We start from the raw sequence: 16,962 nt of genomic DNA, 5'->3' as shown, positions 1-16,962 counted from the left end.
ATCACCACACTGTTTTCTACAGCAACTGCACCATTTTATGTTCCCACCAACAGTGCACAAGAGTTCTAGTTTTTCTATATCCTTGTCAACACTTGTTACTTTCTGGTTTTTGGATAGTAGCCATCCTTGTAGGTGTGAAGTGGTATCTCATTGTGATTCTTTTTTTTTTTTGAGACAGAGACTTGCTCTGTTGCCTGAGCTAGAATGCCATGGCGTCAGCCTAGCTCACAGCAACCTCAAACACCTGGGCTCAAGCAATCCTACTGCTTCAGCCTCCTGAGTAGCTGGGACTACAGGCATGCACCACCATGCCCGGCTAATTTTTTTTTATATATTTTTAGTTGTCCAGCTAATTTCTTTCTATTTTTAGTAGAGACGGGATCTCACTCTTGCTCAGGCTGGTCTCGAACTCCTGAGCTCAAATGATCTGCCCGCCTTGGCCTCCCAAAATGCTAGGATTACAGGCATGAGCCACTGCACCCGGCCCTTCATTGTGATTTTGCTTTGTATTTCCATAGTGATTAGTGATGTTGAACATCATGTGCTTATTGACCATTTGTATGTCTTCTTTGGAGAAATGTCTGTTGAAGTCCTTTGCCAATTTTTAAAATCAGGTGGTTTAGGTTTCTGTTGTTGAGTTGTAGGAGCTCTTTATTATATATTCTGGATATCACCCCTTATCAGATATATGATTTATAAATGTTTTCTTTATAGTAGGTTGCCTTTTTACTCTGTTGATTGTGCCCTTTGATGCATAGAAGCTTTTTGTTTTGATGAAGTCCAATTTATAGTTTCTTTTGTTGCCTGTGCTTCTTGTGTCATATCCAAGAAATTGCCAAATCCAGTGCTATGAAGCTTTCCTCCTATATTTTCTTCTAAGAGTTTTATAGTTTTAGCTCTTACATGTAGGCACCTAACAACAGAATGTCAAAATACATGAGACAGAAACTTATAGAACTGTAAGGAGAAATGGACGAATCCACTATTATGGTTGGAGATTTCATCACCTTTCTTTCAGAAATGTACAGATACAGTAGGCAAAAGGTCAATGAAGACATAGTTGAACTCAACACCAGTATCAGTCAATGGTGGATGTAATGGACATCTATAGACTACATCATTAACAACAAGAGAACACATATTCTTCTCAAGCTAACATGGAACATTCTGGATGGAGCACAGTCTGGGCAATAAAACATACCTCAGCAAATTCAAAAGGAGAGAAATCATACAATGTCTGTCTCAGACCCCAATGGTCTGAAATCAATAACAGCAAGATAGCTGGAAAAATCCCCAAATACTTGGAGATTAAACACCATATTTCTAAGTAACACATGGGCCAAATAAATAAATTTTAAAATATTTTGAGCAAAATGTAAATATAGTTTATCAAAATTTGTGGGATGTATTAAAAGTAATGCTTATACCAAAATTTATAGCATTGAATGCATACCTTAGAAAAGTAGAAAGATCTAAAATCAATAAGCTTCCACATTATAAAACTAGAACAAGAGCAAATTAAATCCAAAGTAAGCAGAAGAAAGGAAATAATAAAAATTAGAGCAGAAATCAATGAAATTGAAAATAGGAAATCAATAGAGAAAATGAAACCAAGAGCTGTTTCTGTGAGAAGATCAATAAAATTGACAAGCCTGTAGCCAAACTAATAAGAGAGAAGATACAAATTACTAATACCAGAAATGAAAAAGGGGACATCACTGCAGATCCTATGGACATTAAAAGGATAGTCAAGGAATACTATGAACAACTGTACGTCCACAAATATGATAAGCTAGATAAAATCTACTAGCTATTCATGGTAACTCAGCAAACTAGGAATAGAAGGGAAATTTCTCAGCTTGATAGAGAACATATACAAAAATCCTACAGCCAACATCATACATGGTGATGACAAACTAGAAGCTTTCCCACTAAGATCAAGAACAAGGCAAGGATGTCCTCTCTTACCACTGCTAAACATCATACTGGACGTCTTAGCTAATACAATAAAGCAAGAAAAGGATATAAAAGGTGTATTGATTGGGAAGGTAGAAAGAGAAGTGTCTTTGGTCACAGATGACATGATTGTTCGTAGAAAATCTGAATGAATCAACTAAAAATCTTCTGGAATTAATAAACAGTTATAGCAAGAATGTGTGGTACAAAGTTAATATATAAAAGTGAGTCAACTTCCTATACACCAGCACTGAACAAGTGGAATTTGAAATTCAAAACACAATACTATTTACATTCGTACCCCCCCAGAAAGAAATGATGAAATATAAATGTAACAAAAAATATGTAAGATCTGTCCAAGGATACTACAAAATTCTGATGAGAGAAACTGAAGAACTAAATAAATGGAGAGAGAGTCTATGTTCATGGATAGGATGACTCAGTATTGTCAAGATGTCAGTTCTTCCCAGCTGGAATAAACTACTGAAACATGGTACAACACAGGTGAACCTTAAACACATTATTGCTTAGTGAAAAGACGCAAAAGGTTATGTTGTGGAATTGCGTTTACGTGAAATGTTAGGTAAGGCAAATCTGTTGAGACGGAGCAGATCAGTGTTTGCCGTGAGGCCAAGCATGTGGGAGTGAGCAGTGGTTGCCATTGGGCACAGGTGAAGCTATTTAAGGTCATGGGAATGTTCTAGATTGTAGTGATGATTGTATGGCTCTAAATTTACTAAAAATCATTGAACTGTGTATACTCGTTGAAATATTGAGTATATGTCATGGTATGTAATAAAGCAATTATAAAACAGGCTCCTGGTTCCGCTCTGGTTAAAAGACTTGAAATGGTGTAAGTTTAAGCCTTCTCCCTTTTGTGGCCCTTTTAGGTGCTTATGGTGAGATATATCCTGCCATTGAAGATGATGTCCTCCCTCCGCCGTCACAGCTACCCTCTGCAAGGGAGCGCAGGAGAAACAAATTGAAGGGACTGGACTTTGTATGTATGAAATGTCTTTCTCTTCCCCCCCTCCCTTTTTAGTTTAGAAGAATGAGAGGCCTGGGTTCTGACCCATGCTCAATTTGTGTGGCCCAGTAAAAGAAAGAGCACTCATTGGAAATGAAGTAGACATGAGTCTGAATCTAGGCTGTACCATCAATTAGCTGGAGATGATATTGGGGAGCTCTTTGAACTCTGCTGCCTTGGCTTCTTTTGAGGTAGTACTTTTTTGTCGCCTTGGGTGGCCGTAAGTATCTTGGCATCCCAACTGTCTTTCTTCCCAGAATATATGAATTTCAGAGAAGGCACAAGAAGCAACTGATACCATTTACTAGAAAGCCTGTTACATCTTAATCACCTAACTCTGTGATACAAGCATCGTCTCCATTTCGGTCAAATGATTTGCCCAAGGTCACATAGACAAGAGGGCTGAGATTCAAACCCACGTTCTCCTCACTCTGTTCCACGGCTTTACAGTGCAGCCACTAGAAAGTATAGGCTTTGGAGCCCTCAGTACATATCCCAACAATGTCCCTTCCTTGTTAGGTAGGCAGCTTTGGGCAATTTCTTAGTCTGCGTGTTTCCTTATATGTACATGAAGCTACAATGAGAATGTATGTGAAGCATTTAGCACTGAGCCAAGTATGCAGGGAGCTCTCAGCAAATGACAGATGCTGTTGCTATTAGCATTATTGTATGAACAGCTGTACCAGGTGATAATAACTTTACTTGCTGCCTTAGGCAGTGGCCAATCTACTTTGGTCTCTATAGATATGCCTTTTCTGGACATTTCATATAAATGAGACCATATAATATGTGGTCATTTGTGACTGGCTTTGTCTTTGTTTTCAGAGGTCATCATGTTATAGCATGTGTCAGTACTGATTGCTCTTTATTGCTCAGTAGTTTTTCACTCTGTGGATATTCCACATCAGTGACTGACGGACATTTGAGTTGTTTTCACTTTTTGGCTATTATGAATAATGCTGCTAGTAACATTCATGTACAGGTTTTGGATGTTTCCATTTCTCTTGAGAGTATACCTAGGAGTGGGATTGTTGGGTCATATGGTCACTCTTAGTATTTTGAAGACCTGCCAGACTGTTTTCTAAAGTGGCCACACAAGCAGTCAATCCATCCTGCCCAACACTTGTTATTGTCTTTCTTTTTGATTATAGCTACCTCGTGAGTGTGTGATGTGATGTCATTGTGGTTTTTGAGTTCTTTCTCTAATGATGTTAGGCATCTTTTCATGTGCTTATTAGCTGGGTATATATATTTTTAGGAGATATGTCTATTCAGACCCTTTGCCCGTTTTCAAATTGGGTCATCTTTTCATTATTGAGTTATAAGAGTTCTTTATACGTTCTGGCTACAAATTCAGTATCAGATGGATGATTTGCAATTATTTCTTCCCATTCTGTATCTTTTTTACTTTATTGGTGGTGTCCCTTGAAGCACAAGAGGTTTTAAATTTTGATTAGGTCTGACTTACTAGTCTCTCTTGGGCTTTTGGTGTCTTATCTAAGGAACGATTGCCTAACCCAAGATCATTAAGATTTACTTCGATTTTTTCTTTTTCTTTTGAATGTAGGTCTCTGATACACTAAGTTAATTTTTGCATATGGTGTGAGGCATAGGGGTTCAGGCTCATTCTTTTGTGGTTGTTCCAGTAAAAGGACTATTATTTCACCATTGCACTTTGTCCATAAATGTAAGGATTTATTTCTGGATTTCTTTCCTCCATGGATCTGTACACCCGTCTTTATGACAGTACCACACTATCCTGATTACTGTAGCTGGACTGCCTCAGCCCTTGTTGATTCAGTTTTTTCCTTTAGTGTCCTAGAGTTTTATCCAGACTGGCAGCATTTATGTGTCATCACACATGCTGTATTTTATCCTTGACTCAGTCATCTGAGCCTGCGTGGATACACAGGAGTCAGGATATAAATGCTCCATATCTTCATTTATTTCATTCATCACAAATACATTTATCCAGGGCATGATGTTGTTTTGATTCATTCTGTTAATGACCATTTCTGAAGTTCTGCTTTCTAATTACAGGATAACTGTTGTCCTAATATACCTCCAGATGGTCTCTCTTTAAAATCTGTGTCCAGTGTAAATATTGACCAGATTAGAATGAGAAACGAGGAACGAATGCGTAGACTGAATGAACTTCAGAACAAGCCTATCAATACAGGTAAATAGCCAAGTTTAATGGCCTATAGCAAATTTAAACTTGCTTACAGGGAAGTTGTCACTGATGGCTGGGGGTAGATGGAGAGAGAGTTGTCCACCAGCCCCAGACCTCAGGATTAAGTTTGTATCAGATTCTTTCTACCAGAGAGGGTACCCATTTTAGAGTGGATTCCAAACAGATAAAATAATTTTTGCTTATGAAATATATCCAGGCTTTGCTTTCAGCAGGGAAAATGCTGATTAGTATGGTATGGTACTTAGTACCCATTCACTGAAGTGAGAGATTATCTAAAATCAACTTTATCTTTGGGTTCCCTAACTAACACATGTACTGCAGAGTTACTTGGCTTTCCACACTATGGACAAACAAAACAGCTTCAGTTTAATATTGTCTAAGTCAAATAAAACTAGTCTCATTTTGAGTGGACTTTTGTGACTTGAAGGTTAAGGCCTGTCTTGGAGCACAAAGCAGGATGGTTCCTTAGACAGCTGATGAGCTCCTCTGCCAACCCTATACCAACCCCTTTTTTATATCAATGTTATTAGTCACTGGGATAATGGGACAATTTCATATTAATAATAGCATTACTATTAGCAAATAGTAGAATGGTCTATTTGGGAAATACTCTTTAGAAAGCTACATTACATTACTACTAGAAGTAGTCTTCTAGTAGGAACTTTAAGATATTTTTAGATCCTACCTTTAATACTGTGATAATTTTCAAAAGGTACTCATATAATCTCTAGCAGTCAAGGTGTGGTATGTTCCGTTGGTGATGATTCCATACCAAATACTAGCCAACACGGCAAATAGATGGAATGGTACTTTTCCTATCATACCTAGAAAAATGTGAACAGTGGGAAAAGATGTCTTGTAGCTAAAAGGCTCAATTTCTTTTATAACTAATAAACTGAACTAATATTTAACAAGGATATATTTGAGAGAAAATAGAGCATTTTTAAGAATCTACTCTTTCACAAGGTTTTCAATATCTAAACTGTTTTTTGTTTAACATCCTTTCAAACAGGAGCTTTTTGGTACGATGTGGATTGATTGCACGTACCCCTTTGCTGGGCTAATCCTTCACAGACCAGGAGATATAAATAAAAAAAAAAAAAAAGAAATTGACATCACAGGGTAGGAAGACAGATTTTCCTATTATACCTAATAAGTAAAATACAGATAAAGAGGTTGAGTACATCAAATTTAATTAAAGAATGAAACAAATTAAGAGCTACCTCTTAACAGACTAGACATATATTCTCACATTAGGTTAAGAATGGAAGTAATTTCATCCCAACTAGTGCTTTCCCAAAATGACTTTTAATTTCCTCATAGCAGTGTTATGGGTTGGGAGTATTCTCCTAACCTTGCTAAAAAATAAATAAAAAGTTTTGCGTAGATATCCACTAGGTTTCTCCTGAAGGGGTGACAGTAACAAAGTAAGACTGCCTACATTCCTCCTCCAGTCACGGTAATGTTTGGTGGTGTCCCCTTCGATATACTTAGAATCCCTCTGGTCGCTAGTACCATGGAGTCAACTTATTCAGTTGATTATTCTTTGTTTTACAAAGTTAGCCCCTTCCTGGGCCTACTCTCCTACCACTAAAATGGGAGATCTGAACAAAACAAATACAATACGGTTCAGAACATAGTATCGTAGGGAGTGCTGAGTTGTAGAGTTGGACTGTAAGAGACTTGTGTTTGTGTCACCTGTGTTACCCGAGTCATGTGTTTCTTGCCTCCTATAGATGATGACGAGAGTTCACTGGTTGACCCTGATGACATCATGAAACATGCGGGGGACGATGGATCAAACTCTGTGGCAACTGAGCCCTGGCTGCGCCCTGGCACCTCAGAAACACTGAAGCGCTTCATGGCAGAGCAGCTGACCCAGGAGCAGCAGCAGGTTCCTAGAAAACCAGGCACGTTCACGTGGCAGGGCCTGTCCACTGCGCATGGTTAAAATAAATCTGTTTTGGACCCAGTAGTGCCTCTTCAGGTAAAAGGAATGGTAAATCTGTACCTTTTATAATATATCCTACTTTTGGCCCCTACCTGAAGTTACTTACTTTTGTTCCATTTGTATATAAAGTGTATTTTTTCTAAGATGTATATGATGTATGTTATGTACATAAATAAAAGGCCATGATTATTGATTTATATAATAGAACTGTATAGAATTATTTTTGCACAATTTTGCCATAAATTGTGAGTGGTGATGAACTTCGGATTCAACTACCATATGTGCATTATTTTAAATTCTGCTTGTCAAGATAAGGTGAATAAAACTTGTGTCTTAACAGTACTGTAAAACCAGAATACCCTGTTACACGCACATTTGCCTTTGTTCTCTATTCAAAGTAATTCATTCAGTAACTGCATATGTTGTAGCTGAGACTATTCCAGTTGCTATGTAATGAAAGAATCAAATGTGCTACTTATTTTCATGTCATTTGTAGCTACTGATTCCATGGAAATAATGGGAGCTGTAACTGATTTTACTCCCATGAGCCATACACTAAATTTATGTCCTTCTGCCTCTATTTTTGTGCCAATGAACGCATTGTCTTAAAGTTACTAATTTATGTGATTTGACTACTACTTGATAGAAATAAATTTTTACTTTTATTAACCAATGTCGATTTCTTATTTTAATTGGAAATTTAGGTTTCTAGAGGTTGAAGAGAGGAGAGGTAAAACACCCAGGGGTCAAGGACAGAGACTGGAATCTTTGTTCCACCACCATGGACCCTTGGATAAGTGAGTCAATTTTTCTAATCACTCTAAGTGATACTTCTCAAAAAGGAAAGAAAGATTCATTCAAATTCTGAGTAAGAATTCTGACTTGGATGGGAGGTCTTCAGTACCATGAGAGCTGAGGACATCTAACATACTGTTTCTTTGTTTCTTTTGACATAATTAATGATAGACAAGATCAGATGAGTTTGCCACAATTTGATTTGATATACTAATGTTTGGCTATGTATAAATTTTATGCTCAGTTTTCTTTTCTTTTTTGAGACAGGGTCTTGCTCTGTCACCCTGGGTAGAGTGCAGTGTGTCACCAGAGCTCACTGTAGCCTCAAACTCCTGGGATTAAGCCTCCCAAGTAGCTGGGACTACAGGTGCGTGCTACCACACCCAGCTAATTTTTTCTGTTTTTGGTAAACAGTCTTGCTCAGGCTGGTCTCAAACTCCTGGCCTCAAGTCATCCTCCTGCCTTAGCCTCGAAGCGTGCTTATATTATAGGCATGAGCCACCATGCCTGGTCCTATACTCAGTTTTCTAATCTAACCATTGTCTGTTTTACTATTAAAGATTTTTTTCCTTCTGTCATCTGAAAGTAAGAAGAAAGCCTCTAGGGAGAGTCTTGATACCACACCATTAGATACTAAACTGCCAGGTCATGTGAAGCACTTACCCTTAGACAGATAGGAAGATCATGGTGTCTCCCAGCACTAGCATCCCACTGGGCTTGGACAAAGCTTTGTCTTAGGGATAATAAATCTGGTCCACTTCTAAATGCATCCTTAAATAACTATTCATTATCTAAGCTGTATGAAAGCAAAGACAATACTTTTCCTGTTTTTAAACGAAACCCTCTTAAAATTGACATGTTCCATTTTTTTTTAAATGCCTTGTACCACACAATTTGAATTGACTCCTAGTACACACAATATCACAGCAAACTGTCCCTCTTTTCAGCATTCTAACAGTGTAGAATTTTATGCTGGGTTATTAATACACAAAATATTTAAAAATTATGAATAGCTTACGGTTAAGAAAGTACAGTGTGAGGGATGATCTAATGCCAGAAGCTGGAAAGAAAATATCAGAGCCAAAGAATATTTCGATTTGTAGTTCTGGCTGAAAATATCCTTTCCATAATTACTTGGCTTTTAACAGAAAACCAGAAAAGAATCAATGAAACATGGGGTTGTGGGTTACACAGGTTTTGATTGCACTGATGAAATAATTCAAAAACTTTATTGACCTATAACCTGATTAGAATATGCCAGATGAGAATCAATATTGTACAGAAAGTTGTACAGAATTTTTTACATAGAAAACTTTACATCTGTACCATATACATTTTATCCATCTGAAAAAATTTTCTACATCCACTATTGATACGGAATGCTTGACAATCTTGTCTGTTAACCATCAGAACACAATTCACAGTATGAATACATTTCCAGTAAATCTAACCTCTGCAAACCATGCCAGATTTGTTATTTTAATATATTCAACATTAAATTCTGTACACAGAGTAAAATCTACATCAAGCCCCACCACCCAAAAGAAAAGAAAATGACAGCAACCTAGATTCGTTTTGCAGTGATTCAAGTTTCGGTCATGAAGGATCATTCTATTTTAATGGCTCATCTTTAGAAGCCCTAAGAGAAGTATATATTACAGGTAGTTACTGTCAGGAGGGATATTTTCTACCTTTTTTTTTTTTTTCCTTCCTGTTGTTGATCTTGACAAGCGTCAGCCACAACAGCTTCTGGGCATGTTAAATCCTCAAAATTACCACCCCCAAAAAAGGGCAAAACTAAAAATCCCCACAAAATAAAAAAGACAAAAAGTTCAACCCAGATGTTTAGTGCATTTGACAAAATATTATGGGTATTTAGCAAATGAATAAGAAAATAAAGAAAACAGTGCAGGAAGAACTATATAATGTTTAAGATTTTTATATTACAGACCTGCATCTCTGTACATTTTTCACAGAAGGATGATTACCAGTATCTCAGATAGCCTGAGTGTGCAAAAATCTTCGGAATAAGAATACCATAGTTGCTAAATATCTTTTACCATGAACAATAATTTCTTCCTCTCCCCCCACCCCCCAATTATAAACATTTTATCCTTCAAAATACAGCTCTCCTGAGTTGTACTTCTTGCAGAAGTTCAATCTTTACATCTATAGTTCTTTGGGTAAGTTTCACTTCCACACCTGCCAAAAATATGTGGGGCTCTCCCTGCCACGGACGACGGGGAGGACCCGTGAGCATAAGCTGACACTGTTTACACATGCTTTCTGCTCAACATGAGCCCAACGTGACACACAGAATCCGCCAGGTAAAGGGACTGGAGTGTTGCAAGTTTTGAGTATTAGTTCTAAGCATCTTTCCCAGTCAGCCTCAGACACTGCAATTCAAAGAATTCATTTTCAGGTAGGAAACCTCGGCTCCAGGGTCCTTTTAAAGAGCGGAGGGATGTAAACACCAACAGAAAAATATTAAGTTCCCGTCATTGCTTGTTTACTCCAAGTTCCTGTTCAGGTGGTTGTGATATCTGAAAAACTACTCCGATTCGCAGAAAAAATCTTCTAAGAACAGCACGAAGTTCAGGAATCAAGTCAAATTGCATAATTTCACATAAGAGAGGGTAGTAGAATGATGCATGGGCTTTAAACTGGGGGGAGAAAATGAATGTCTCCGTTAGTAGTGCTGGCACTGCAAACTACAGAGCCTGAAACCGCTAGAGTCAGACCACGCTGCGCACGCACTCGTCACAGAGGGGAGAGGAGAGGCGAGTCTGTCCCGCAGCAAGTCTGCGGGATATGAAACCGAGAGACACAAGTACTCAGAAGACTCGGTATGAACACTGTTCCCTCGGTTACTATCCTTATTTTGAAAAACACTTTCCCATTACATACCTTCAACAAACTTTTAGTAATTCAGCATTGTTTTTCCTGGATAATAAATAAGCAAAAGAAAGAAGCCAAGCAAGAACTAGCGCTGACTTTTTATAAGATATGGGTTACTGAAATTTTATCTTTTGTTAAATAAAAATTTTAAGTTTTAGGGGAAAATTCTACCTAACACTACAATATAAAATATGTAAACATTCTCCAGGCAGAGCTATATACATTCCCCACGTATGGTTCAATTTAAATACCTTTTTGCTGTGGTTCCTTAAGCTCTGAACACTAGTCTGGTGCCCATTTTCTCTCCTTTCCTACCCTCCCACGCCCCACGAGAGCCAGGGGAGCGGCAAGACCTTGTGACACGAAAGCAGGGTGTGGAGTCTGTCTTGGCCACACAGCTGCTGGCAGTCTTAGGTCACTTCTCCAAGCTTTCCCAGCCCGTCAGTCAGGTGGAAGTGCACGTGGACACAGGGCATGTGACCGGGATGCACACAGTGTAGCACTGCGTGGCCTCGCCCTGCCTCCACAGCATTCCATGTGCCACAAGGGCCTCAAGTGCCAAGTATTGAGTACGCATTTTAAAACCTACTCAGCTTCACAGCAAAGCAACCCATTTCCTTATATGTGAGTTGTAAGCTGCTGTATTTTTTTAAATAGTAAAATGTGTATTTTTTAAAAATCTTAAAATATCCATTTATATTTACAGTTATATATTTGTGTTTTATTTCTACTGATTTGAAATTCTTAAATGAGCTCATGGCTCATTGACTAGAGACTCTGGGCTGCACGGAACCACTAAATATGCCAAAGGAATGGCTGTGGCCTGGAGGCCAGGCAGACAGAGGGACTGCAGCAGGTGACTGCAAGGCCACGAGGTGGCCAGACAGCGGTTTTCAGAACAGGGAAAAAGGGGAGGCTCGGGTCAGAACAGGAATTTCAATGTTGGGGGAACGCAGGAGGCTGTCAAGGTGTCCTAAGGGATTGATTCCTCTCCTGCCGAATCCGCTGGAGAATTGCTGGTTAGAGAACAAAGCTGAGTAAGGAGGAGAAAACTGAGAACCACTGAGGAAGACAGGGCTGGGCCACATGTTCTGCCCAGGCAGCAGTGCAGCCTGGGCATTGCTTGATCCACCTCTGAGAGCTCCCGGACAGCGGGCCTGCGACCCGGCACCCCTGCGACCCGGCACCCCTGCTTTGGACTCAGCCCCAACGCGGTCAGGCTAGAAACGCAAGGCTGGATACCAAGCCTGGTACTTACCCTATTATCGCTTATCTTTAGAACTTTAGTTAGAAACAAAAGCAGTAAGTTAGTCCAGGCTTCCCGATGACTTTCTGATGTTAGCGTGAGGAAGTAACTTAGTGCTTCACTGCAGACACTGCAAAAGAAAAGGTTTCCCTTTACGTTACGTGCATAGCTGCTGGTCGCACACTCACTGAGAAAGAACCACAGTGAATACTGTAATGAATATCAACTATTAAAGAACTTGTCAGATCCCATCTGTTCACATCAACTAGAATATCACCAAAAATATTTATATGTTTTTCAAATTAGGAAGAAAACCAAACATATTAAAAGAAGCCATTGCAACTTATTGGAAAACCCACATCCTCTTAATTTTCCAAGTTTCACTGAGTTCAAACCTGCAGTGTGGCAGACAGCACATGCATAAAGCTCAGTGTTAAGAGACCTGGGCTGACATGTGAGGTGACTGTCCCTTCACTGACTGTAAGGCGGCCTTCACAGTCTTGTCAATAAAATGGGAAAACAGAGACTAGACGATCTCTTAAAATTCTAACACGTATTTAACTGGTCTCAGAACATCTATTTCCCAAGTAGATACAAATATACAACACAGATGACAGTATTTTTTCTGAATGTCATGTTTTGTCCTTACCCTGAGTTTAAATTTTAGTTGTCATGAAGTAAAAGAGAATGAAAAAAAAGTAACACCAAGAAAAGCTCCAAATATTCTTTCAAACAAAATGCAGGCAGGCAGGTTTTCACTTTCACAAATGACTGTTCTGTGAAAATGGGGCTATCTTATGACATTACAAAGGCCTAAAAATGATATCACAGTTTAAAGTTTTTAAATTTTAAGAGATAAAGCTTTCTTCTTTGTCCTGTATGTTAGACATGATCTGTTCACATGTCACTGGTTGTACAAAGCACATTTGCCTACAAGACTGTATTTGACCTTTACAATTGCTCTGTGAAACAGGGTCACCAGGCCCCGAGGCTCAGCTGTCTGCCTGCTCCTGCCACTGCCCCTTTTCTGCTCTGCACCACACAGCCACCTGGTCAAAGGCAGAGATCAGTCAAGAGTCTTACTTCAAAAGCCTCTGCTGGACCTCCTCCCAGGCACTAACCCGGCTCTCGTCCATGTACATCCGGAAGAGAATGCGCAGCCCACAGGCCAGGCTGCTGGTCTCTTGCTTCAGAAGGTTGGGCTTGGACTTGCCTTTGAAGCCTGCAGAAGGGGGAAGTTTCTGGGATTAGCTTGGGAAGGCATCGCACATAAAGACAAAGCAGCCTGTCTGGAGGCACGTTCTGTATGCGCTCAGCTGTCGGCACCTGCTGCCCATGAAGCCGAGCTGCCCTGAGGGCACCCGGGGCACAGGATGGTGATTCCTATGTCTAGAATCCCATCCCCGCCTACCCTTCAAGCTGAAGACAGAAAACTTGTGGCCTGGAGAGTGGAACCCTTCAAGTGAAACTGCACTTGAGGCCTCACAGGTGACGCTGCAGGAGGAACGGACAGGGGGGCGACACCTAGTGGTTAAGACTGGTAGGTGCGTTTGGAAACAAGAAGCATCGGGTCACCTCAGCAGTCAAATGGTGGCAACAACTTGCGTTGAAGAACAGGGAAAAAAATAAGTAGACACTACTCTTTGCAGAACTTAGGTTGTAAAGGGAAGAGAATGAACAAAGCTGTTTGAAATAAAATAAGCAAACACAAGCATCTAACCCTGCATTTGATAAAGAGTTTGGTGTTCAGTAAGCGTCAGTTCCTTTCTTTCTTTTCTTCGGCCACATTCTGCTGCCCCTCACTCTCCCAGCACTGTTTTGTACCTAACAGGCACTAAATAACTATTTCTTAAATTAAAAATAATGTCAGTTTAATTTACAATAAGGCTTATTTTTTTATTTAAAATTTCCATCTTATTCTAAAACAAATATACCTCCTGTCCCAATACATTCACTCCCATTCTGAGGTACGGCCACTCCCAGTAAACAGAGGGAAGCCATTCAGGGACACATGCCAGGTTCGTGTGCGGGACGGGACCCTCCTACACGCCTTCCCGGACAAGCCAGCTTCTACTGTGCTGACGATAGCGACAGGGAGGCCCTGGCTGGGTCAGCAAGCTGAAAAAACAGCTGGGCAGACCAGTCAAGTAACAGGTTGACTGAACAAGAGAAAAACAAATCCACCCAAGTAGTTATTAGGTCTTTTTCTGATCTACAATAAGCCAATCTTATTATTATTGTTAAGGTCAAAGTACATATAGTGACATGCACAATCAGTGAATTCCGATAAACATCTTTATCTGTCCCACATCCCTCAACAACGGTGAACATCAAAGTGCGAGGCCTGTGCCGCTCACCTGCTTTCCACAGGGCAGTCCTCTGTTCGTTGTTGGAATTAAACGCTTTTGCAAATCTATGCGATTCTAACAAGCAGTCCAGTAGCTTAAAAAGTTGTTGTGATGTTAAAAAGCGATACATTCCTTGGTCTTGAGTATCGACTCGAACATCAAAGTCCACTTCATCTCTCTTTGGAAAACAAACCACCACAGCACACACACACAGTCACAATAATTTTAGTAAATTTAGAACTTAATGCTCTCCAAAGACCAGTTTTACAATGTAGCAAGCCATAGATACTCAATCTATCTTAACAGAAAGTAGGGAAATGTGCCCCTTCTGTTAAGCGTCCTCATCACCATGCACCACCCTTCCGAGCCAGCCCCTCCTGTACCCCGAGACTACAGCCCTGCACCCCTCAGTCCCTCAGGTCCTCCGTCTCTTCTAGTCTCTTCTAAACTGGTTGGGAGTCCATGCACCATGATTTTAGTTATTCTCTCTCTCAGCCTCTCACCTTCCCTTTTCAGTAACTTGCTGGCAAAACTGCCTATTATTGCGTATCTGCAACCACATAGCCAGCGTGCGTGGCTGGAGAAAACAGACTGGTTTCTCTTTAAACCAATGGGCTCGAGTGCCGCCCAGTACTCCACCAACACTGCCCCAATCACGTTCCTGGACAGACAGCTCACATTTTCACTTCTCAAGTACCTAAAATGTTCTTTCCAACCTCACACGGTGGATGACTTTTCTTCTCATCTCAGTGAGAAACCAGAAAGAAAAGATCTCCCACAAGCTCCCACCCCAAATACTGCAGCCTTCCTGCATCCGTAGCCCATACCTGTGCTCCGCCCCCCAATGCTGCTGCGTGGGAACCATCTGGACGTCTGCTCCGGGCAGCCCCCACTCTGCACAAGGAACCATCCCCAGTCACTCAAAAATATGGTCCTAGCAACTGCCCCTCTCTTGACTGCACTCACTGTCTCTCTCTACATCCTGGAGACCTCTCGGCAGCAACACGCTGCCATGCTGCCAATCAGGAGGACAAAACATGGCAAAGACCTCTTAGCCCACTCACATTCCTCCAGCTGTCACCCCATTTTCGCTGTGCCCTCTACAGCAAAACTCCTCAACAGAGATATCAATATTTGCCATTTCCAAATCTTCTCTTTCTCTTGGATCCATTACAATTACGCTTTTGTCCTCAATGTTAAAATTAAACACATTGCCAGGGTCACCAAAGTCCTCCAGGTAGTTAAAAGGCAATTCTTACATGTAATATTACTTGACCTGTCCAGAGCAGTTAACAAGCTTTTGATCACATCCTCCTCCTTAGAACGCTTTCTTCATCTGACTTCACAACACTGATGCCTGCTTGTCCATGTGCCTCACTGATTCTCATCCTCAGTCTCTACCTGCTGCCTGTCTCCAGGAGCTGTAGAGGACGAGGCCCCAGGCTCCACCCCTGACCCTCCTTTCCACTCTAGCCACACTCACTACTCCATGATGGGATCAGTCTCATGGCTTAAAATGACATCTATGTGACGAAGGTCTCCCAACCTCTGGCCTGACTGGCTGTGCTCTGAAGCCCAGACTGCTTAACTAACTTCCTAACTACACATCTCCTGTCTCCTTACCTGGGCTGCAGCTAAGTTTTCCGCATCTTCTTTTTTACTTGTGGCTGGGAAGAACACAATGTTGTCGATAGTTTGGATGAGTTCCAGCTGCACAACACATTTAATCAACAGGGCAGCAAACAATTTTTGTTCTGGAAATTCTGTGAGGAAACCCCCCAATGCACATGCAAACAAAAAATTATTTTGAATCCTTTATAATTTCTATGACATTATAATGCTAAGGAAACATTAATATGTATGCACATATCACGCTAAGAAGGACATTCTGCTTTTGCACATAGGTACTACTCACTAAAGATTAATCGATATTTTTAAAAGCCTTAGGAAAGTCATTTTTTAAATAAAAGTACCCTACATGATTCAGAACAGTGGATATGTTCAAGATGGGTCCACTACAAATTTTTAAAAATATTCAGGTTTTAAAATAAAATGTAACAAGTGGATAAAAACCTAAAACTTAAATAATAGTTGCTGTAAAACCAAGTCTGACCTTTGAAAATAGGTAACCTAAAAGCCTACGCATAAGAAAATAAGAGGAAGCAGATCTGTGTGAGTCAGGAAGTGAGGGACATCCACAGCACACGTTTTATTTGGATCCAGATTAGCAGTTGTGGCCAAAATTACCTTTTATTTTCAAATGAACCCATCAGCAAAGAAGTCTATAAAAAGTTATGCTAAAGCTCATTACTACAAAAGCAACCAAAACGCAAAGTAAGAAAAGCGCTCCCCACAGCCCACATCCGTGTCAGCTGTGACATGGCTACACCTCTCCACCCTGAACAAACGTGCTCGCCAGCGTGTTTCTGACAAGCCACCAGTCTGCATGGCGGATGCGCAAGAGAATGTTCCCTGTCACTGACCTGCCAGCTGAGCAGTCACACACACGTGGAAGCACGAGGCTAGAAAGCAGGACTCGACTCCTGA

At 40.4% G+C, this 16,962-nt stretch overlaps 2 protein-coding genes across 16 annotated transcripts in view; one reads left to right on the top strand and one right to left on the bottom strand.

Moving 5' to 3' along the window:
* The window catches only part of CSPP1 (centrosome and spindle pole associated protein 1), a 112,066-nt gene extending 103,934 nt beyond the window's left edge, over positions 1–8,132 (top strand). For all 3 annotated transcript variants that reach the window (XM_069465547.1, XM_069465546.1, XM_069465548.1), the window contains 3 exons: positions 2,847–2,956; positions 5,024–5,162; positions 6,914–8,132. In XM_069465547.1, the coding sequence (XP_069321648.1) occupies positions 2,847–2,956; positions 5,024–5,162; positions 6,914–7,128 (464 nt within the window). In that variant the 3' untranslated portion in view covers positions 7,129–8,132. The remainder of the gene's footprint in view (positions 1–2,846; positions 2,957–5,023; positions 5,163–6,913) is intronic.
* Positions 1–16,962, bottom strand: part of ARFGEF1 (ARF guanine nucleotide exchange factor 1) — a 149,038-nt gene that overhangs the window by 7,949 nt on the left and 124,127 nt on the right. For 6 of the 13 annotated variants that reach the window (XM_069465534.1, XM_069465536.1, XM_069465535.1 and 3 more), the window contains 5 exons: positions 16,039–16,178; positions 14,425–14,593; positions 13,151–13,289; positions 12,080–12,197; positions 9,119–10,586 (listed from right to left, as the gene is read on the bottom strand). In XM_069465534.1, coding sequence (XP_069321635.1) covers positions 10,422–10,586; positions 12,080–12,197; positions 13,151–13,289; positions 14,425–14,593; positions 16,039–16,178 — 731 coding nt within the window. In that variant the 3' untranslated portion in view covers positions 9,119–10,421. Of the gene's footprint in view, positions 1–9,118; positions 10,587–11,500; positions 12,198–13,150; positions 13,290–14,424; positions 14,594–16,038; positions 16,179–16,962 lie in introns of those variants that run through there. The other 7 variants (XM_069465537.1, XM_069465539.1, XM_069465538.1 and 4 more) reach the window with 4 other exon arrangements.

Source organism: Eulemur rufifrons, chromosome 3 (genome assembly GCF_041146395.1).
Source record: "Eulemur rufifrons isolate Redbay chromosome 3, OSU_ERuf_1, whole genome shotgun sequence".
Classification (NCBI taxonomy): domain Eukaryota; kingdom Metazoa; phylum Chordata; class Mammalia; order Primates; family Lemuridae; genus Eulemur; species Eulemur rufifrons.
The sequence above is the reverse complement of the archived record's forward strand: the minus strand, read 5'-3'. Positions and strand labels throughout refer to the sequence as shown.